The 24,629-nt window shown below is 43.9% G+C and overlaps 1 protein-coding gene across 2 annotated transcripts in view; it reads right to left on the bottom strand.

Annotated features, from left to right (window-relative positions):
- LOC121541788 (Kv channel-interacting protein 1-like) overlaps window positions 1-22,957 on the bottom strand; it is a 69,359-nt gene extending 46,402 nt beyond the window's left edge. The window contains exons 1-2 of one of the 2 annotated variants that reach the window (XM_041851088.2): window positions 22,684-22,957; window positions 21,943-22,304 (exon numbers count right to left, since the gene is read on the bottom strand). In XM_041851088.2, the coding sequence (XP_041707022.1) occupies window positions 21,943-22,030 (88 nt within the window). In that variant the 5' untranslated portion in view covers window positions 22,031-22,304; window positions 22,684-22,957. Of the gene's footprint in view, window positions 1-21,942; window positions 22,356-22,683 lie in introns of those variants that run through there. The other variant, XM_041851089.2, reaches the window with a different exon arrangement.
- Between the last annotated feature and the right edge of the window lie 1,672 nt (window positions 22,958-24,629).

The raw sequence follows: 24,629 nt of genomic DNA, 5'->3' as shown, positions 1-24,629 counted from the left end.
TGATCTCGCCATCACGGTTGACAACTCCGTTGTGTCCTCCTCCCAGAGTGCGAAGAGCCTTGGCGTGACCCTGGACAACACCCTGTCGTTCTCCGCTAACATCAAGGCGGTGACCCGATCCTGCAGGTTCATGCTCTACAACATTCGGAGAGTACGACCCTGCCTTACACAGGAAGCGGCACAGGTCCTAATCCAGGCACTTGTCATCTCCCCGTCTGGATTACTGCAACTCGCTGTTGGCTGGGCTCCCTGCTTGTGCCATTAAACCCCTACAACTCATCCAGAATGCCGCAGCCCGTCTGGTGTTCAACCTTCCCAAGTTCTCTCACGTCACCCCCCTCCTCCGCACACTCCACTGGCTTCCAGTTGAAGCTCGCATCCGTTACAAGACCATGGTGCTTGCCTATGGAGCAGTGAGGGGAACGGCACCTCCGTACCTTCGGGCTCTGATCAGTCCCTACACCCAAACGAGGGCATTGCGTTCATCCACCTCTGGCCTGCTGGCTCCCCTTCCTCTGCGGAAGCATAGTTCCCGCTCAGCCCAGTCAAAACTGTTCGCTGCTCTGGCACCCCAATGGTGGAACAAGCTCCCTCACGACGCCAGGACAGCGGAGTCACTCACCACCTTCCGGAGACATTTGAAACCCCACCTCTTTAAAGAATACCTGGGATAGGATAAAGTAATCCTTCTACCCCCAAACAAAATAATAATAATAATAATTGGAAAGTGGTTATCCCACTGGCTATAGGGTGAATGCACCAATTTGTAAGTCGCTCTGGATAAGAGCGTCTGCTAAATGACGTAAATGTGCCCTTGAGCAAGGCACTTAACCCTAATTGCTCCTGTAAGTCGCTCTGGATAAGAGCGTCTGCTAAATGACTAAAATGTAAATGTAAATTGTAGGGATGCACGTATTGCAGGGATGCACATATTGCAGGGATGCACGTATTGCAGGGATGCACGTATTGCAGGGATGCACATATTGCAGGGATGCACATTTGATTGACATAGTTTGTTCTTCTCTCCTTCTCGTCTCAGTTCTTCAGGTCTTCACTGTCTCACACAATCCCTAAAGACTTGAAGGGGACATGAGATTATTGTTAAACCCTTTTTTGTGATAGATCAATGGGTTTCTCTTTCCCACCTAAGAAGCCTTCATCCCCTCATCTGTCATTCATGAAAGTCAACAGCACTAATAAACACAACATACAGTACTTGGAAACAGTTGGCCAACAGGCTCATTCAAATGCAACAACTAAAGCAGTACTTCATAATGAAAAGTTGAGAGTAGATTAATTAACACATCCCAGAATGCTCCTGACCATGTCCTGTCCTTTGTCTCCACACACGCTCAGTTACAGTACAACAGTCTTCACAGAGATAGTTCCCCTACCCTTTGCCAATGACAACTGTCCCACACTAGCTACTGTTTGCATCTGTCAGGGATGCGAGTCGAACACATCCAGTGCTCCTCAGACACTGAGGAGAGATCAGGGCCCGTATCCACAAAGCGTCTCAGAGTAGGAGTGCTGATCTTGGATCAGTTTTGCCTTTTAGATCATAATGAATCATATTATTTGGACAGATCCTAGGTCAGTACTCCTACTCTGAGACTCTTTGTGGATACGGGCCCAGAGCTGAGCAGAGTATAGATTAAATTAGATAGTTAATTAGAATCCTCTGGGAGGAGGGTGAAAGGAGGTGTTAATCTGTGTCTCACTGACTAGATCTCCCACTACAGGACAATACAGTGGAGATTGGAGTGCACTGGAATGGACAATAATTCTTATGAGGAAAAAACTATAACATCTGTTCACTTTCTCGCTGTGTGTCATCGTCCTTGGATGGTGTAATGATGTGAGAGCGAAAAGGTTATGAGTTGGTAGAGACTATTTCAATGAGGGAGAAAGATGGTGGAATAGAGAAACTGATGATCTGATGAGAAAATATCCTCAGAAAGAGAGCAGGGAGTGCTGCAGATCAGGGGGAAATTATGAGACTTTTCATTTTTCCCCTGTCTATGTGGATGGTACTGTCAGAGGCCATATGTGTAACAAGCCTCAGTGCTGCTGGGCCTCAATCTAACCCCCTTTAATCTGTCCACACAAGAACCCTCATCCTTTCATCTTCCTATAACTCTCCTCCTCTCTCTCTCTCATCTTAACCTTAACATCACTCCCCCTCCTGCTCTGTCCTCGTTTTCCTTTTTGTCACACCGGGTCCTGACAGAGAGGAGAGGACATCAACCAGCAAAGAGGAGTTAGGAGGAGAGGAGAGGAGGGTAGAGGAGCCCGTATCTCTCTCTCTCTCTCTCTCTCTCTATGTTCCCCCCTCATGCCCTTTTCTTAATATTGATTTATACACCTCATGTTCATACTCACTATCTGCACTCTCTCTCTCTATCTCTCTCTCTCTCTCTCTCTCTCTCTCTCTCTCTCTCTCTCTCTCTCTCTCTCTCTCTCTATCAACTTTACACAAATTAACTTTATACGCACACACACCACACCACCAGCATATACATGCACAGATAAATACATTAGATCTTACATAATGATCTTACACATTTAATGTGAACATAAGATCACCGTATCATACATCTCTTACTCCAGTTCACTGATCTGGTTTTAATTGAGTGTGAACTGAGCTGTTACACAGTGCTTGATTTGGACTGAAATAGTTGCAGGTACTCATTTTGACAGATAGTGTATTATGAGTTATGCATGTGATATACAGTGTATCATAATGAATGGTATCAGTCTTAGTGAGTGTGATGATGACGTGTGCGTTACTAACTATATTGTCAATTCATTGTCTCTCACTCCCTCTCTGCATTTAATGCCTATCTATATTTCAACCAGCTAACAGAGTGCATCCTTCACTTCTCATCAATCAAGCACTCCTCCCACCTCTCCCGCAGACATCTATAGCCTCTCATCCTCTATGTACCCCCTCCCCCTCCTGAAGTCCCCCCCCCCCTCACTATTAGACATGGACAGTATAGACTTGATCATTTACAACCCCAACAAAATCCTATTTCTCTCTCTCTCTCTCTCTCTCTCTCTCTCTCTCTCTCTCTCTCTCTCTCTCTCTCTCTCTCTCTCTCTCTCTCTCTCTCTCTCTCTCTCTCTCTCTCTCTCTCTCTCTCTCTCTCTCAATTCAATTCAATTCAATTTAAGGGCATTATTGGCATGGGAAACATATGTTAACATTGCCAAAGCAAGTGAAGTAGATAGTAAACAAAAGTGAAATAAACAACAAAATATTAACAGTAAACATTACACTCAGAAGTTCCAAAATAATAAAGACCTTTCAAATGTCATATTATGTATATATACAGTGTTGTAACAATGTGCAAATAGTTAAAGTACAAATGGGAAAATAAATAAACATAAATATGGGTTGTATTTACAATGGTGTTTGTTCTTCACTGGTTGCCCTTTTCTTGTGGCAACAGGTCACAAATCTTGCAGCTGTGATGGCACACTGTGGTTTTTCACCCAGTAGATAAGGGAGTTTATCAAAATTGGGTTTGTTTTCTAATTCTTTGTGGATCGCTGTAGTCTGAGGGAAATATGTGTCTCTAATATGGTCATACATTTGGCAGGAGGTTAGGAAGTGCAGCTCAGTTTCCACCTCATTTTGTGGGCAGTGTGCACATAGCCTGTCTTCTCTTGAGAGCCAGGTCTGCCTACGGCGGCCTTTCTCAATAGCAAGGCTATGCTCACTGAGTCTGTACATAGTCAAAGCTTTCCTTAAGTTTGGGTCAGTCACAGTGGTCAAGTATTCTGCCACTGTGTATTCTCTGTTTAGAGCCAAATAGCATTCTAGTTTGCTCTGTTTTTTTGTTTGTTCTTTCCAATGTGTCAAGTAATTCTCTTTTTGTTTTCTCATGATTTGGTTGGGTCTAATTGTGTTGTTATTGTTGTCCTGGGGCTCTGTGGGGTCTGTTTGTGTTTGTGAACAGAGCCCCAGGACCAGCTTACTTAGGGGACTCTTCTCCACGTTCATCTCTCTGTAGCTCCCCTGTAGCACAGTTGGTAGAGCATGGCGCCTGCAATGCCAGGGTTGTGGGTTCGTTTCCCACGGGGGGGCAGTATGAAAAATGTATGCACTCACTAACTGTAAGTTGCTCTGGATAAGAGCGTCTGCTAAATGACTCAAATGTAGGTGATGGCTCTCTCTCTCTAAGACATAAAGTCTGAACCTTTTCTTTTTCACACCTTTTCAGTTCAAACTCTCTCTCTCTCACACACACACACACAAATTATTCAAATTCAAATGATTCCCCATTCCTATAATATACTATTCTGTTTCAAATATTCTCTCTCATTCAATGGCTTTCTCCTTTCTAACATGGCCACTGATAGGGCAGGAGCACACTGCCATCTGGTGGCAAAATGTGATAAAAACGAGTCTCGCCAGAGAATAGCAAAGGAGAAAAACATATTGCTCTGTTTTCTTCACATTTTGTAAACTCAGGTTTCTGTATTTGAGAGTTGTATCTCTAATAGATCAATGTATCTCTACCAAAACTGTTGAGATTCTAAGAGTTGCATTACGTACTTATCACATAAAAAGCACATAAACAAACACTGAGCACTGACACACTGGTACACAGAAAACACACAGACACACACTCATGACCAACAGGTGGCAGCCTTGTACACAATTGCAATTAGGGTTGGTGATACCTCTTCTAGGACGTTCTACTCCAAATATATGTTTTGTGGCATTAATGACTAAGTAATTCCAGCCTGTGCAAATGTTGTGCTTATTTACAATATAATAGTCGGATTCTCATTAACAAATCTTTGTTGTGGCGAAAAAACATTGGATTAGTTAATTCACTTAGACTTCATTTCCAACATATTGATACAGCCTAACTGATAAAACTGCACAGTTTTGATTTGTAAAGTTCAAATATAGTATAGTCTTGCACATCACAATATATCATCAATGTAAAATATAACAATATTCTATTTACAGTTTTTCTCAATTGCTTACAAACAAATACTGGTACTTGAGACACAATGACCACAACATGTAACTCATGCACCAACCCCCTGAACCAATTCTGCTAAACTACAAGCACAATTCCTGCTTTACACTCAAATTGCAGTTCTACAACACACTTTTTTCAAAACACTACACACAAATCTTTGCATTTGGCACAATTTTCATGCAGAAAATCTCTTGTTTTCACAATGAACACACTGCCATTCAAATATGCACACTGACTCATCACATGGGCAAACACCCGTCACACAGTTTTACAATTAGCAATCAGAGCTTTAGCATAAAAGGGCAACAGGTGAGCTCTTCTGTTTTGGAGCAATGGATGGCAACACTGGAAACAGCGGCAGAGCCAGAGGAGTGAGATTTCAGTTTTTCTCGATTGTTTACACACATTTTCTGAAAGCATGCCTCATATTCTCAGAACTCTACCCACAAATCAAAAAACACACACACAATGAGCAAAACCCCTCAATTCCCCAGCAAAATGAAACTTTACATTCAAAACAATGTTATTTCTTATCAAAATGGTATTTTGTTTTCAAATGACACACACAAACCATCATATGAATAGACATTTATAAGAACCAGTTGAACACTGATGTGCTCAATGTAAAACACTATGATGAATGGAAAACACTTCTTCTCCATTCATCATAATGACTTAGGCCTTTTTTTGGTTCAGTGTTGCCATTACTACAGACAGTACATACATAAGTGTGTTGTAAAATATTTGAGAATATTGTTTTTATACTCAGAGCACAGAAATACACGGTAACAAATATATTTCATTTTCCCCACAAAAACAATGTACACAGTGTACATCCCATTCCCAACCAACACAAAGTTGCACATACAGTGGTCTACATACAAAACAGAAGAATATAATGTATACAGTTACAGTAAAAAAATTAAAATAAAAAAAAGAACTATGCTGCATCCTCTCTTCTGTTGCGGTCTGGCCACAGCACCTCATCCACATCACAAGCAATGTTTTCCCTGGCCAAGCAGCGGGGGAAATATCGCCTAGCATGGCGATTCCAGCCATTAAAAGCATCAGCTGCTATATCTCCACATGCATCTTCCATAGCTTGGAGAAGAGGTATACCCGTTTGTGGATTTCGGTCATACACTTTCCATCTCCAGGCAGAAAAGAATTCCTCAATAGAATTGAGGAATGGAGAATATGGAGGGAGATAAACAACTAAAAAGCGTGGGTGGGCAGTGAACCAGTTACGAACCAGAGCAGCCCTGTGGAAACTTACGTTGTCCCAAATGACAACGTACCTGAGCTGCTCTGGGCCATCTACCTGATCTGGTGGAATGAGTGTGTTGTGTAGGGTGTCCAGGAATGTGATCAGATGGGCGGTGTTGTAGGGGCCAAGGGTAGCATGGTGATGGGATGACGCCGTGGTGGGTAATCGCTGCACACATTGTGATGTTCCCTCCGCGCTGGCCAGGGACTTGAACAATGGCACGCTGGCCGATGATATTCCTTCCCCTCTTTCGTCTTTTTGTGAGGTTGAATCCAACCTCATCAATGAAGATGAACTGGTGCTCCACTGCAGCCACCTCTAGCTCAAGGACTCTCTGAAACACACATGACAATATCAGAAATAGACATGGAGTGGTCACTATTGTGAAGCACAATCATTATGATTACAATACTGAAATATGTATAATTTATACAGTGTTGAGAGTATGCATCAATTGTGGGATTGTATAGGACTCACTTGCACATAGTTATATCGCAATTCTTTGACTCTTTCTGAATTGCGTTCAAATGGCACCCTGTAGACCTGCTTCATCCTGAGATTATTTCTGTGCAAGACATGGTCCAGTGTTGATAAGCTTACCCTATCAATATTTTGAAATATCTCATTGTTTTCTATTATTTTTCTTTGTATTTGCCATAATGTTATGGCGTTATTTTCTAGGACCATGTTCATGATTTCAGTTTCCTGTTCAGGAGACAGAACACGTTCCCGACCACCTTGTGTTGGTAATCTTTCAGTTCTGCCAAACAAATAGTAAAATGCTGTAAATACAAAGTAGAAATACATTTCCCAAATACTTTAAACATACTTTATTTTTACAGTCCTACAGAACAGTCCACAGGCAATACTGTACTACTGTACTCATTGAGTACTGTATTTATTTGCAGTACTGCAATTTTCTAGTGAGAGTAGATTTCTTACCTATTCTCATTTCGGGAATGTCCGGATGATGGATGTTACAGTGTACCTGTTCAAATTTGGCTGTACTCTTTGCCCAGCCTCCCTCATTGTTAGACCATGGTTGACCACATGATCAACCAAAGTGGCTCGGATCTCATCAGAGATTACGGTCCTTGGCCTTCCTCGTCCTCGTCCTCGTCCTTGTATCTCCCTCCATATTCTCCATTCCTCAATCCTATTGAGGAATTTTTTTTCTGCCTGGAGATGGAAAGTGTTTGACCGAAATCCACAAACGCGTATACCTCTTCTCCAAGCTATGGAAGACGCATGTGGAGATATAGCAGCTGATGCTTTTAATGGCTGGAATCGCCATGCTAGGCGATATTTCCCCCGCTGCGTGGCCAGGGAAAACATTGCTTGTGATGTGGATGAGGTGCTGTGGCCAGACCGCAACAGAAGAGAGGATGCAGCATATAATTTTTTTTTTTTTTTTTACTGTAACTGTATACATTAAATTCTTCTGTTTTGTATGTAGACCACTGTATGTGTAACTTTGTGTTGGTTGGGAATGGGATGTACACTGTGTACATTGTTTTTGTGGGAAAAATGAAATATATTTGTTACCGTGTATTTGTGTGTTCTGAGTATAAAAACAATATTCTCAAATATTTTACAACACACTTATGTATGTACTGTCTGTAGTAATGGCAACACTGAACCAAAAAAAGGCCTAAGTCATTATGACGAATGGAGAAGAAGTGTTTTCCATTCATCATAGTGACGCAGTGGTCTAAGGCACTGCATCGCAGCGCTAGCTGTGCCACTAGAGATCCTGGTTCATATCCAGGCTCTGTCGTAGCCAGCCGCGACCGGGAGACCCATGGGGCGGCGCACAATTGGCCCAGCGTCGTCCAGGGTAGGGGAGGGAATGGCTCAGCGAATGGCCCAGCGTCGTCCAGGGTAGGGGATGTAGCTCAGTTGGTAGAGCATGGCGTTTGCAACGCCAGGGTTGTGGGTTCGATTCCCACGGGGGGCCAGTATATACAAATTAAATAATGTATACACTCACTAACTGTAAGTTGCTCTGGATAAGAGCGTCTGCTAAATGACTAAAATGTAAATGTAATAGTGTTTTACATTGAGCACATCAGTGTTCAACTGGTTCTTATAAATGTATATTCATATGATGGTTTGTGTGTGTCATTTGAAAACAAAATACCATTTTGATAAGAAATAACATGGTTTTGAATGTAAAGTTTCATTTTGCTGGAGAATTGAGGGGTTTTGCCCATTGTGTGTGTGTTTTTTGATTTGTGTGTAGAGTTCTGAGAATATGAGGCATGCTTTCAGAAAATGTGTGTAAACAATTGAGAAAAACTGTAATCATATATCGACCCAACCCTAATTGCAATAGCTTTAATGATCTTCCTGTCATCATCACGTCAAGCCACCGATAATAGAACACAAAGTGTGCATTTTTTCTCTCTATTTGTCTCATTCTATACTATATTATAGCATTGTGTAGTGTACCTTACCATACCATACCATACCATACTATACTATACTATACTATACCATACCGAATCGACCGTAGTGCCATACCCTCCTGTACAATCCCTGTAGGTAAATAACACCTATGTTTGAGCCTACAACTAGGAACAGGGGTGAGAAATGGGCAGTGAAGGTCTTGTCAATGACAGGATCAGTATCTGATAATAGAGAACGAGAGAAGGAGAGAGAGAGACAGAGAGAGAGAGAGAGAGAGAGAGAGAGAGAGAGAGAGAGAGAGAGAGAGAGAGAGAGAGAGAGAGAGAGAGAGAGAAAGAGACGAGAGAGAGAGAGAGAGAGAGAGAGAGAGAGAGAGAGAGAGAGAATGAATGAAAGAAAGAGAGTGTGAGAGAAAGAGAGAGAGAGAGAGAGAGAGAGAGAGAGAGAGAGAGAGAGAGAGAGAGAGAGAGAGAGAGAGAAAGAGAGAGAGAACAAGAGAGATTGAGAGAGAGAAGGAGAAAGAAAATAAAGATAGAAGAGAGATAGGAAGGAGGGTGGTGTTTGAGAGACAGAAAGAGAGGATGCCAGAAATAAAAAAAACTGAGAGAGGAATGACATTAAGTCAAATGGGAGGAGAAATTATTTTAAAATTAAAAGGGGCGAAGCACACACGGTCAGCTTCTATCTAATACCATTACAGAGATCAAATCAAATCAAAATCAAATTTTATTTGTCACATGCTTCGTAGACTAACAGTGAAATGCTTACTTACGAGTCCTTTTCCAACAATGCAGAGTCAAAAGTTTGGACACACCTACTCATTCAAGGGTTTTTCTTTATTTTTACTATTTTCTACATTGTAGAATAATAGTGAAGACATCAAAACTATGAAATAACACATACGGATCATGTAGTAACCAAAAAAGTGTTAAACAAATCAAAAATACATTTTATATTTGAGATTCTTCAAATAGCCACCCTTTGCCTTGATGACAGCTTTTCCAACAGTCTTGAAGGAGTTCCCACATATGCTGAGCACTTGTTGGCTGCTTTTCCTTCACTCTACCGTCCGACTCATCCAAAACCGTCTCAATTTGGTTGAGGTCAGGGGATTGTGGAGTTCATCTGATGCAGCCCTCCATCACTCTCCTTCTTGGTAAAATAGCCCTTACACAGCCTGGAGGTATATTGGGTCATTGTCCTGTTGAAAAACAAATGATAGTCCCACTAAGCCCAAACCAGATGGGAGGGGTATCGCTGCAGAATGCTGTGGTAGCCATGCTGGTTAAGTGTGCCTTGAATTCTAAATAAATCACTGACAGTGTCACCAGCAAAGCACCCCCACACCATCACACCTCCTCTTCCATGCTTTACGGTGAGAACTACACATGCGGAGATCATCCGTTCACCCACACCACATCTCACAAAGACACAGTGGTTGGAACCAAAAATCTCACATTTGGACTCCAGACCAAAGGACAAATTTCCGCTGGTCTAATGTCCATTGCTCGTGTTTCTTGGCCCAAGCAAATCTCTTCTTATTATTAGTGTCCTTTAGTAATGGTTTATTTGCAGCAATTCGACCATGAAGGCCTGATTCACACAGTCTCATCTGAACAGTTGATGTTGAGATGTGTCTGTGACTTGAACTCTGTGAAGCACTTATTTGGGCTGCAACTCTAATGAACTTACCCTCTGCAGCAGAGGTAACTCTGGGTCTTCCATTCCTGTGGCGGTCCTCATGAGAGCCAGTTTCATCATAGCGCTTGATGGTTTTTGCGACTGCACTTGAAGAAACCTTCAAAGTTCTTGAAATGTTCCGTATTGACTGACCTTCATGTCTTAAAGTAATGATGGACTGTCGTTTCTCTTTACTTGTTTGAGCTGTTCTTGCCATAATATGGAATTGTTTTTTTACCAAATAGGGCTATCTTCTGTATACACCCCCTACCTTGTCACAACACAACTGCTTGGCTCAAACGCATTAAGAAGGAAAGAAATTCCACAAATTAACTTTTAACAAGGCACACCTGTTAATTGAAATGCATTCCAGGTGACTACCTCATGAAGCTGGTTGAGAGACTGCCAAGAGTGTGCAAAGCTGTCATCAAGGCAAAGGGTGGCTATTTGAAGAATCTCAAATATAAAATATATTTTGATTTGTTGAACACTTTTTTGGTTACTACATGATTCCATATGTGTTATTTCATAGTTTTGATGTCTTCACTATTATTCTACAATGTAAAACATTAAAAAAATTAAGAAACAAGAGTGGGGACTGGGGAGGTGTAGAAACCAGTGTGGGGACTGGGGAGGTGTAGAAAGCAGAGTGGGGACTGGGGAGGTGTAGAAACCAGAGTGGGGACTGCGGAGGTGTAGAAAGCAGAGTGGGGACTGGGGAGGTGTAGAAACCAGAGTATAAGCAGAGGAGAGGAAAGGAGAGTGGTCCTGGATGTACTGTAGAGAAGGTTGAGTCACAGTGGGATGTCTTGGAAGGGCAGAGTTAGATGACTCAGCAGAGAGCAGTGGGGGGTAAGAGGGAGGGGGGTTGAATACGTAAGGGTCAGGGCTAGGATGTAATGGAGGGGGGAAATGGGCTTGCTGTGGTCCCACACCACACCCAATGGGACCTGAGTCCAGGTGTTCTAACTAAACTCAATCAAGTGTATGCCAATGTGCGTGATCAGACATTATAACCTTTATAGGAACATAGATGTGAGTGTATCAAGGTGTGTGGGCCCATGAGAGTTTTACATGAGAGTTTTTGTGTGTGTGTGTGTGTGTGTGTGTGTGTGTGTGCGTGCGTGCGTGCGTGCGTGCGTAAGACTCTTCATTGTGTTTGCATGTTTGTGAGAGAATGTGTCTGTATCTCTGTGTGTGTGTCCAAGCGTGTGAGTCTGTGTTCAGTTTGTGCTCCTCTGGTCTCTCCAGAGAGTCGCCCACCTTTACCCATACTCCTCTGGGAGAGAGCTGAGTGATTGGGCAGAAGGTGGAGTCAGCAGCACCACTCTTGTTGCCCTCACTCCCACCTCAATGTTTCGCTTCACTCCCTCAAGCTTCTCCCTCAAGACCACTGAAAGGTCTTCCAAAAATAACTGTTAACCATAACCATGGTAACCACTACAGCTCAAGCACATGTCGATGGTAATTAGCTTGGAAATATTTTATTTATTAATTCAGCAGTTTAGATATGCCTGAGGAAATCAGATCTGCCACAGTCCAATGGACACATTTACTAAAAATAACACCTCACGACTCCAAGGGATGTAACTTGTGCGATTAGATTTGAGATTAGATGGGTTTATTAGTCACATGCACAGGGTCGTAGATGTAATCACAGGGTCGCAGATGTAATCACAGGGTCGCAGATGTAATCACAGGGTCGCAGATGTAATCGCAGGGTACAGTGAACCTTTTATGCTCCGAGCTCCAAAATTGCAGGTCAAAAAAAGAGAAGTAAATCAGACAATAATAAAAATAATAATAATAATAATAATATATACACATTTACAACTGTAGCAATGATACATGTCCAATGGGGGGTGGGGGCAGGGTACAGTGCTTTCAGAAAGTATTCACACCCTTTGACTTTTTCCACATTTTGTTGTGTTACAGCCTGAATTTAAAATGGATTAAATGTAGATTGTTTTGGTCACTGGCCTACACAAAATACCCCATAATGTCAAAGTGGAATTATGTTTTCTGATTTTGTATTTTGTATATATTTTTTTTTACAAATGAATTAGAAATGAAAAGCTGAAATGTCTTGAGTCAATAAGTATTTAACCCCTTTGGTATGGCGAGCCTAAATAAGTTCAGGAGTAAAAATTTGCTTAACAAGTCACATGGACTCACTCTGTGTGCAATAATAGTGTTTAACATTATTTTTGGATGACTACCTTGTCTCTGTACCCCACACATACAATTATCTGTAATGTCCCTCAGTCAAGCAGTGAAATTCAACCACAAAGACCATGGAGGTTTTCCAATGCCTCACAAAGAAGGGCACCTATTGGTAGATGGGTAAAAATATGAAAAGCAGACATTTAATATCCCTTTGAGCATGGTGAAGTTATTAATTACACTTTGGATGGTATATCAATACACCCAGTCACTACAAAGATAGAGGCGTCCTTCCTAACTCAGTTGCCGGAGAGGAAGAAAACCACTCAGGGATTTCACCATGTGGCCAATGGGGATTTTAGAACACTTACTGAGGACGGAACAACAACATTGTAGTTACTCCACAATACTAACTTAATTGACAGAGTGAAAAGAAGGAAGCCTGTACAGAATAAAAATATTCCAAAACATGTATCCTATTTGCAACAAGGCACTAAAGTAATACTGCAAAAAATGTGGCAAAGCAATTTTCTTTTTGTCCTGAATACAAAATGTTATGTTTGGGGCAAATCCAATACAACACATTACTGAGTACCACTCTCCATATTTTCACGCATAGGGGTGGCTGCATCATGTTATGGGTATGCTTGTAATCGTTAAGGACTGGAGAGTTTGTCAGAATAAAAAAATTAATAGAATGGAGCTAAGCACAGGCAAATTCCTAGAGGAAAACCTGGTTCAGTCTGTTTTCCATCAGACACTGGGAGATGAATTCACCTTTCAGCAGGACAATAACCTAAAGCACAAGGTCAAATCTGCACTGGAGTTGCTTACCAAGAAGACAGTAAATGTTCCTGAGTGGCCGAGTTACAGTTTTGACTTAAATATATTTGAATATCTGTCAAGACCTGAAAATGGTTGTCTAGCAATGATCAACAACCAATTTGACTGAGCTTGAAGAATTTTGAAAAGAATAATGGGCAAATGTTGCACAATCCAGGTGTGGAAAGCTCTTGGAGACTTACCCAGAAAGACTCACAGCTGTAATCGCTGCCAAAGGTGCTTCTACAATTTATTGACTTAGGATTGTGAATACTTATGTAAATGAGATATTTCATTTTCAATACATTTCTAAAAAATTATAAAAAACATGTTTTCACTTTGTCATTATGGGGTATTGTGTGTAGATGGGTGAGATATTTTTGTTGATGTAATCAATTTTGAATTCAGACTAGCACAGCAGGGGAGGAAGTGAGAAGTGAATGAAACAATCATTTAAAAAATACAATAATATATACATATTTACAGCTGTAACAATTATAAAAGTCCATTGGGGGGTGGGGGCAGGGTAAAGGTTCATGGGGGGGAGAGAATATCAATAGGGGGAGCAGAAATGGGGGCGGGGGCAGGGGTAGGAGGTCCGGGGGGCAGGAGGGGGATGGGGGTAGCAGATAGCTGCCTAGTGGCTATTCAGCAGCATGATGGTCTGGGGGTAGACGCTATTTGCCAGTCTGACAGTTTTTGCCATGATACTCCTACAGTATACTGCCCGTGTCTGTGATGGAAACAGGGAGAACAGGCTTTGGCTCAGGTGGTTGAGGTCCTTTATGATCTTCTTGGCCTTCCTGCGACACCTGGTGTTGTAGGTGTCCTAGAGGGCAGGCAGTGAGCACGCTCTGTAGAGGTTTGCAGTCAGATGCAGTGATGCAGCCCAACAGCTCTCGATGGAGCTCCTGTAGAACACTGTCAGGGCCCTCGGGACAGGCTGAATTTCTTCAGCCTCAAGACGTTGAAAAGTCACTGCCATGCCTTCTTCACCACGGTGTCTGTGTGGTTTGAACATTTCAGCTCATCGGAGATGTGTATGCTGAGGAACTTGAAGTTTTTGACCGTCTCCACGGCGGCCCCGTTGATGAGGATGTGGGTGTGCCCAACCTGGTTCCTCCTGAAGTCAACAATCAGCTCCTTTGTTTTGCTGACGTTGAGGGAGAAATTGTTTACCTGGCACCATGCCGTCAGAGTGCCTACCTCCTCTCTGTAGGCTGTCTCGGCCTACTACTGTCGTGTAGTCAGCGAACTTGATGATTTGGAACTGTGTGAGGCCACGCAGTGGTGGGTATACAGGGAGTAGAGGAGGGGACTGAGGACGCACCCTTGTGGGGCCCCCGTGGTGAGGATCAGTGTGGAGGAGGTAATGTTGCCTACCTTCACCACCTGGGGCCAGCACGTCAGGAAGTCCAGGACCCAGTTGCACAGGGAAGAGTTCAGTCCCAGGGTCATGAGCTTTGTGATGAACTTAGAGGGCGCTATGGTATTGAAGGCCGAGCTTTAGTCAATGAACAGCATCCTCACATATGAATTCCTTTTGTCCAGGTGGGTGCAGTGCAATGGTGATTGTGTCGTGGATCTGTCAGGGCGGTAGGCGATTTGGAGAGGGTTGAGTGTATCGGGGAGGGAGGAGGTGATGTGGTCTTTGACTGGCATCTCAAAGCACTTCATGATGACAGTAGTGAGTGCTAATTCAGTTCAGTTACTTTCCCTTTCTGGTGCATGGGGATGATAGTGGGCATCTTGAAGCAGGTGGGGATAGTGGCCTGACCTAGAGAGAGATTGAAAACGTCCGAAAACACAACAGCTATCTGGTCTGCACATGCTCTGAGGGCGCGGCTAGCATTACCTTGCGAGAGTTAACACGCTTGAATGACTTACATACGTCCTCCGTGGAGACCGTAAGCACGTATCCCTCGTGTCAAGGTAATGCTAGTCCTCAGGGGCTCTCCTCGGCAGCTCAGAGTCGTTATGCTCGAAGCGGGAGAAAAGGGTGTTTAGCTTGTCCCGTAGGGCAGTGTTGGTGTCCGTGACGTGACTGGCTTTCTTTTTGTAATCTGTGATCGTTAGAAGCCCCTGCCACATAAGCCTCATGTCCGACCTGCTGAATTGCTCCTCCATTTTGTCCCTAAACTTTGATCGATCAGCATAGGTCGTATTTGTACTGTTTAACCATACAATAGTGTTTATAAGCAGCATTTCTCTCCTTCAGTTTCCCAAAAAAGCTACCATCAATCCACGTTTTTTGATTCGGTTAAGTTTTGAAACACACCATTGGTATCACATTGTCTATGCATTTTTTTATGAATCCTGTGACTGAGTCGGCGTATTCATTGATGTTATCCTCAGAGGCGCCCTGGAATATATTCCAGTCAATGTGATCTAAACAATCTTGGAGCATGGATTCTGATAGGTCAGACCAGCATTGGACAGACCTGACCAATGGAACTTGCCTCTTGAGTCTTTGTTTGTAGGCGTTAAACACAAGGTAGAATGCAAGCAATTACTGGATACTGTTCTAGGAAATAGTTACACCTTGTCTCCACATTGGGAGGAATGTACAAGGAGAGAATTAAGTCACAATTCTGTCAGATCAAATACGTTTCTCAATCCAGAGTAAAAACACTGGAATATCATACAGCTGGTTTAAACTTAGACATAAAACATGCCCTTAATTCATGGACCATGCATTCTTTATGAATATCAAAGGGTTGAATAGGAAACATGGACCTTTACTGTTGTCTTGGGCCTGCTGTGATTGGAAAAAATGTATAGGTGTCGGGCCAAGGAGGTCATAGGTAATTTTAAGAGTTTGGTACCCCCGCTGTCATTGAACGTAATAAAGTTTTAAACATAGAGGCGTGGTCATAGTGATTTGGAATAGCAATAGACATATAGCAATAGACCACATTGATGTGTCATTCTCAACATATTTAAATATGCCTCTGTGTGTTTTGCTTGTAAGCTTAAATGGACAGTGAGCACTGAGCAGTGATGTCCAACGGGCCAAACTAAATACTTTCTCTGACTGTTATCAGAGAATATGGGGTCATCTTGCAGGCGGTTTCTGAAACTAATTACATCTTCGTAAGAATCCATTGAGTTAGGGAGGGAAGGTCCTGTTGTACACTCCAGCCACAAGCTACAAGTATCGGTTCTCTCTCTCTCTCTCCCTCTCTCTCTCTCTCTCTCTCTCTCTCTCTCTCTCTCTCTCTCTCTCTCTCTCTCTCTCTCTCTCTCTCTCTCTCTCTCTCTCTCTCTCTCCCTGCAGATAGGAGGCACCCCAGCCAGCCCCATGCAGCCTGCAGATAGGAGGCACCCCATGCAGCCTGCAGATAGGAGGCAACTCAGGTCAGGTCCTATCAGCATCGCCTGTGTTTATGCCTAAGCTCACGATGCACCCCAGGCATGCACATACACACTAATGCAGAAATACACACAAACCTACGTAAATACCTGTATGCACACAATCATCATGCACTCATTATTTACTCATTGTGTGAGGAAAGAGAAGAGGTGGAAGAGGAGAGTGGTAGTGTTGTGAGCCTGAATAAATGTTTGCTGGATCTAATGTTACATTTACATAAGACACCGCCGGAGAAGATTTGGCATCAGAACATTCCAGCTGTGCCAATGAGAGAAGAAAAAACCATCTAAAATGGAAATTGAGTATTTGTAACGAGAGGATGAAAGGACAGAGTGTACAGTAAAAAAGGAAAGATACTGGAACATAAGGAAATAAACAAGAGAGAGTGGGAGGGAGAGGGAGGGAAAGATAAAGAAGCCTGAAATGGAAACAGTAAAGAACATCTTGTAAACTGACACTTCAATTGCGGCTTTAGCCTCAAGGAGAGGGCAGTGAGAGGAAGGCCTTAGTCCTGCATGAATTCAGGTTCAGAATCCACACACGCACACGCTGCTTTGCACAATCCACAAAGGCAGCGCAGACACGCAGACAAGCTTATGCTGAAATATCACATTGGGGTGCTGATACAGCATTAAAGTAGAAGTAATGTGGCCACACACACAAGCACACACACACACACACACACACACACACACACACACACACACACACACACACACACACACACACACACACACACACACACACCTGAAGGGTAAAAAGCACTCAGGTCACATTGCTTTTCCCCAGAGTGTGAGGAAAGTGGTTTTACTTCTGGGGCCAGATTGATCGCACCGTAGTTTTCCAAAAATGTCAAGTACTTTTTAATTATCCTCCAGACCTTACTGTACCACACAGATCTTACTGTACCACACAGATCTTACTTTGCCACACAGATCTTACTGTACCACACAGATCTTACTTTGCCTGTCACGCCCTGGCTCTGGGGACTCTTAAATATTGAGCCAGGGTGTGTAGTTTCTATGTTGTGTTTTCTATGTTTAGTTTCTAGATCGTTTAGATCTATGTTGGCCAGGGTGGTTCCCAATCAGAGGCAGCTGTAGCTCGTTGTCTCTGATTGGGGACCATACTTAGGTAGCCTGTTGGCACTAGTGGGTTGTGGGATCTTGTTCCGTATAGGTTTGTTGTGTGTAACCTTAAGACTTCACGTATCGTTTGTTTGTTGTTTTGTCATGTTTGCACAGTTGTAATAAACATGTACGCTTATCACGCTGCGCCTTGGTTCGACCAATCTTTAAACGATCGCGACAGAAGATCCCACCAACTAAGAACCAAGCAGCGTGTCCAGGAGCAGACAGCCTGGACCTGGGAGGAGATCCTGGACGGGAAGGGATCCTGGACTTGGGAGGAGATTCAGGCCGGGATGGATCGCCGTCCTTGGGAGGAGACAGTTGGTGGCCCGCTATAGAGAGGAGCAGCGGCAACGCAGAAGGTGCCGGCCGAGGAGGAAGCCCGAGAAACAGCCCCAAGTAAATGTTTTGGGGGGGCTAAAAGGGTGGTTGGCGGAGCCTAGTGTTAGAGCAGAGCCAACTCCCCGTACTCATGCAAGGAAGCGTGTGACTGGGCAGGCTCCGTGTTATGCGGAGCTACGTACTGTGCCGTGAGTGTTCCGGCACAGTCCTGTACGTCCTGTGCTAGCACCACGCATGTGTCGTGCGAAGATGGGCATTCAGCCAGGACGGGGTGTGCCGGCTCAATGCTCGTGGTCTCCAGTACGCCTCCTCGGTCCCGTATATCCTGCGCCGGTGCTACGTACTGTATCGCCAGTACGCGTGCACAGCCCCGTACGTCCTGTGCTAATGCCTAACACATATTGTGTGGAAGTAGGCATCCAGCCAGGACAGGTTGTGTCAGCTCTCCGGTTCGACCAATCTTTAAACGATCGTGACATTGCCACACAGATCTTACTGTACCACACAGATCTTACTGTACCACACAGAGCTGTAAAGCAGGGTGAAAAATAAGAGAGCCAGTCTTGCTTTTGCTCACTGTAAAATACCATCCAACATAGACACACCACTCCACTATAGGCCATGCTAAACCGACCATGGCACCTAGATTAGGGTTGCCATGGGAAACTGGGAAACAGCTCATGATTACCCTATTTTCAATGGCTGATTGTAATTGTTACAGGCCGTTTTTGTGGTCTCTTTTTTCAGTTATTGAGTCTCTTTGTCCATGTGTGATAGTTTTTGCTCATGTGCAGTTGTACACACACGCACACACACACACACATTATGGCCTTCTGGGATTCAGGAGTGGCAGTTAGCCTAGCGGTTAAGAGCGTCGGGCCAGTAACCGAAAGGTCGCTGGTTCGAGCCGACTAGGTGGAAAATATGTGGATGTGCCCTTGAGCCAGGCTTGAGTGCAAAAATTATGCAAACAACCCTCTCCCTCAACGTCAGCAAAACAAAGGAGCTGATTGTGGCCTTTAGGAGGAACCAGGTTGGGCACGCCCCCATCCTCATCAACGGGGCCACTGTGGAGACAGTCAAAAACATTTATCCTGCCCCCTCCCCCCAATGGACATTTATCATTGTTACAGCTGTAAATACGTATATATTATAATTTTTATTTTTTATTGTCTCATTCAGTTTATATATTTTTTTTTACCTGCACTGTTGGAGCTCAGAGCATAATAATTTCACTGTACCCTATGATTACATCTGCGACCCTGTGCATTTGACTAATAAACGTATCTAATCTAATCTAATTGCTCCTGTAAATTGCTTTGGATAAGAGTGTCTACTAAAACATAAAATGTAAATTTACACTCCATTAGACTGACTGTCCCTCGGAGGAGAGTTCAAAGGGTACAGAATATCCAGAGAGGAACCAGTGTGTTCATCTAGCAGAGGAGAGAGAGAGAGAGAGAGAGAGAGAGAGAGAGAGAGAGAGAGAGAGAGAGAGAGAGAGAGAGAGAGAGAGAGAGAGAGAGAGAGAGAGAGAGAGAGAGAGAGAGAGGCTCTGAAACTGGCCAGCCTTTATGCTTAGTTTTCAACACTTGCATTACCAAGCATCAAACCAACACAGACCAGAACTGTCAGTGAGAGGCACCGCTCAACCCTGAAACACTTGCACTGAGCGGCTCTGTCAGAAAGTCTTAGCTCCAGTGAAATGTTCACAAATGGGGTTTAATTGAACTGCCATCTAATACTGCCTGGTTCATTTGACACTGATAGATTGACTAGTGTAGATCTTGCAGCCCAGAGAAAGTGGACAGGCTGTTCCCACTTCATCCAGCCTGTGAGATCATTGAGAACATAGACTAATGGCCAGCGGCTGAATGATTTGATAAGTCTTCCTTGAACAAGCTCAATAAAAGGGTGCTGAACCTGAGGAGCCAGAGCTGTGCCTCCAACCGGTCTCCCAGCCCTCTGCAGACACCAGGTAGAGCAGAGGAGGATGATAAAGTGGACAATAGATTGTGTGTGATAAGAGGAGCTTTATTAGTCAGAGTGGTCAAGTGCTGTAGCTAGAAATAGAGCAGCATTTGTCAGGTCTCCCTGGGCTATGTTGCCATAGTGACACACCATGCAGCACTTTTCTGCTGATGTGGTGATAGGAGGTGAGGGATAGAGACAGCAGGCCACTGACACCAGAGGAGGAAGAGACAGATACAATCAGATAGCTGTGTGAAGGAGGAAAGGAGAGAGGAAAATGCAGCGATAAAGGAGAGGCGTAGGAGAGGACCCATTAAACTGGTGACAAAGGAGGGGGAGGTAGAGAGTAAAGACACAGAAGTTGCCTGAGGGGAGTAAACAGAGGATGCGCCAGTGTCACAACTTGAGCTCATCACTTAGTTCCTCAGGGGCGATGACGGGGCAACAACGGGGCATCACTGGATGGATGTGACACCGCTGTTCAATACTGTCAGCCTCAAGCTTGATCCAGCACCAAGCTAATGTCACTGTTACCCTAGCTAATGTCACTGTTACCCTAACTAATGTCACTGTTACACTAGCTAATGTCACTTTTACCCTAACTAATGTCACTGTTACACTAGCTAATGTCACTGTTACCCTCGCTAATGTCACTGTTACCCTAACTAATGTCACTGTTACACTAGCTAATGTCACTGTTACCTTAACTAATGTCACTGTTACACTAGCTAATGTCACTTTTACACTAGGTAATATCATTCTTACCCCTAGCTAATGTCAATGTTACCTTAACTAATGTCACTGTTACCCTAGCTAATGTCACTGTTACCCTCGCTAATGTCACTGTTACCCTAACTACTGTCACTGTTACCCTAGCTAATGTCACTGTTACCCTAACTACTGTCACTGTTACCCTAGCTAATGTCACTGTTACCCTAACTACTGTCACTGTTACCCTAACTACTGTCACTGTTACACTAGGTAATGTCACTCTTACCCCTAGCTAATGTCAATGTTACCCTAGCTAATGTCATTGTTACCTTAACTAATGTCACTGTTACACTAGCTAATGTCACTCTTACCCCTAGCTAATGTCAATGTTACCCTAGCTAATGTCATTGTTACCTTAACTAATGTCACTGTTACACTAGCTAATGTCACTTTTACACTAGGTAATATCACTCTTACCCCTAGCTAATGTCAATGTTACCCCTAGCTAATGTCAATGTTACCCTAACTAATGTCACTGTTACCCTAACTAATGTCACTGTTACACTAGCTAATGTCACTGTTACCCTAGCTAATGTCACCCCTAGCTAATGTCACTGTTACACTAGCTAATGTCACTGTTACACTAGCTAATGTCACTGTTACCCTAACTAATGTCACCCCTAGCTAATGTCACTGTTACACTAGTAAATGTCACTGTTACCCTAACTAATGTCACTGTTACCCTAGCTCATGTCACTGTTATCCCTAGCTAATGTCAATGTTACACTAGCTAATGTCACTGTTACTCTAGCTAATGTCAAAGTTTACATTGACCTATAGTTCAGATGACCTCTCTTTATAAGATATAGTGCTACAGGAAAGTTGACCTACCCTATGGACGCCATTATGCAAAGGCAGACCATTAGTTACTTCTTCCGTATATTATGTATATTATGTACAATATCGTATCTACGATACATAGCGTGGAGGTAATGAAGGATGCCAGTGCAAATAAGAGAACTGAAAAAAGCAGAAGAGGTAAAGGAGTGTTAGTTGAGGAGGGTGCAGTACCTTTAGTGAGGGTCCCAAAGACGAGTCTGCGTAGAGACTGAATGAACTTGAGCACCCCCTGTCTGCAGCGGCAGGTACAGCCAGCCATCCTGACACAGCGACAGAGAAAATCACTTGAGAAAATCTGCTACTGTCCTTCTCACCCACTCCTAATAGATTAGATAAGAGTAGATCAAAGAGTCTCTCAAAGGGTCCTTATAGGAGAGAGGAATGCCTTCTTCAAAGTGTTGATGGGAGTCTAAGGTGGAGAAATATATCCACTGGTTCCTGACACAAGAAGGAGGTACCCTTTAAAATGATCCTGGTAGAAAACACAAATCTTCTTGATAAGGTCCTTAGAGATTGGATCCTCATTGGGAAAACTGTAAGGAAAGATGAAGTCCTTGTAAGTTAGAGGTACCCGTCTTCCAGCCTTTCTGACATCGTTGCATCCAAACTCAATCATTTACTCACTCACTAAATCACTTCTACACTCAATCACACACTCACACACTCACCTGCTCACTCACTCATTCACTCACTCACTCACTCACTCACTCACTCACTCACTCACTCACTCACTCACTCACTCACTCACTCACTCACTCACTCACTCACTCACACACACACACGCACACACCCACACACACTCAGACACACAGGTAAGATCCAAAACCTGCTCTGTTGTACAGACACAAAACAGCCAGCAGTGACACAAAGAGATGTCACAAAGAGATGTTGGTAGGTAAGAAATACTCTGACCTCCGTCTCTCAAACTTTTAAAACGAAAAGTTGTTTTCCTCTGTCAGATAAGAAGAGAAAGATGAATAATTGAGTGGCTCCGGAAAGGATAGAATGCAGACCATCGTGGAGAGCCCAGTGCACTGCTGAAAGTTCCCTGTGTCCATGGAGATGACGAGTACCTCGTCTCCTCTCCTCCCCTCTGTATTTATGTCTATTTGATCACCCTCTATCTCCCCCTCTCTGTCTCAGTTTCCGGTATGTTTCTCTGCATGTCTCTGTGGACAGCCAGCGGGGTCTCTCTCTCTCTCTGTGTGTGTTGGCTGGTTCTCTCTGGGCTGATTGCAGCTGGAGCCCTGTGGCCGTGCTGCTTGTAGTGTAGCTCTGCTCCAGAACAGATCGCTGCAGCAGAGAACACCAGACACTACCACCACTGCTCTCTCTCTCTCTAGCTCTCTCTCTCTCTCTCTCTCTCTCTCTCTCTCTCTCTCTCTCTCTCTCTCTCTCTCTCTCTCTCTCTCTCTCTCTCTCTCTCTCTCTCACACACACACACACACACACACACACACACACACACACACGGCTCACATCAACACCATTATCCCAGAAACCCTAGACCCACTCCGATTTGCATATCGCCCCAACAGATCCACAGATGATGTAATCTCTATTGCGCTCCACACTGCCCTTTCAAACCTGGACTAAAGGAAGACCTATGTGACAATGCTATTCATTGACTACAGCTCAGCGTTCAACACAATAGTGCCCTCAAAGCTCATCACTAAGCTAAGGACCCTGGGACTAAACACCTCCCTCTGCAACTGGTTCCTGGACTTCCTGACGGGTCGCCCCCAGGTGGTAAGGGTAGGTAACAACACATCCGCCACGCTGATCCTCAACACGGGGGCCCCTCAGGGGTGCGTGCTCAGTCCCCTCCTGTACTCCCTGTTCACTCATGACTGCATGGCCAGGCACGACTCCAACACCATCATTAAGTTTGCAGATAACACAACAGTGGTAGGCCTGATAACCGACAACGACGAGACAGCCTATAGGGAGGAGGTCAGAGACCTGGCTGTGTGGTGCCAGGACAACAACCTCTCCCTCAACGTGATCAAGACAAAGGAGATGATTGTGGACTACAGGAAAAAGAAGAGTACCGAGCACACCCCCATTCTCATCGACGCGGCTTTAGTGGAGCAGGTTGAGAGTTTCAAGTTCCTGGTGTCCACATCCCCAACAAACTAACATGGTCCAAACACAGTCGTGAAGAGGGCACGACAAAACCTATTCCCCCTAAGGAGACTGAAAAGATTTGGCATGGGTCCTCAGATCTTCAAAAGGTTCTACAGCTGCACCATCGAGAGCATCCTGACTGGTGGCATCACTGCCTGGTATGGCAACTATTCGGCCTCCGACCGCAAGGCACTACAGATGGTAGTGCGTACGGCCCAGTACATCACTGGGGCCAAGCTTCCTGCCATCCAGGACCTCTATACCAGGCGGTGTCAGTCGAAAGCCCTAAAAATTGTAAAAGACTCCAGCCACCCTAGTCATTGACTGTTCTCTCTGCTACCGCACGGCAAGCGGTACCGGAGCGCCAAGTCTAGGTCCAAGAGGCTTCTAAACAGCTTCTATCCCCAAGCCATAAGACTCCTGAACATCTAATCAAATGGCTTCCCAGACTATTTGCATTGCCCCCCCACCCCTCTTTTACGCTGCTGCTACTCTATGTTTATTATCTATGCATAGTCACTTTAATAACTCTACCTACATGTACATATTACCCCAATTACCTTGACTAACCAGTGCCCCCACACATTGACTCGTTATCGGTACCCCCTGTTTATAGCCTCGCTCTTTTTTAATTTTTACTGCTGCTATTTAATTATTTGTAACTTTTATTTCGTATTATTAATATTTTTTTTGAGGGGTATTCTTTCTTAAAACTGCATTGTTGGTTAAGG

This window comes from Coregonus clupeaformis, chromosome 27 (genome assembly GCF_020615455.1).
Source record: "Coregonus clupeaformis isolate EN_2021a chromosome 27, ASM2061545v1, whole genome shotgun sequence".
Lineage (NCBI taxonomy): Eukaryota > Metazoa > Chordata > Actinopteri > Salmoniformes > Salmonidae > Coregonus > Coregonus clupeaformis.
This window is presented reverse-complemented; position numbering and strand designations above follow the sequence as displayed.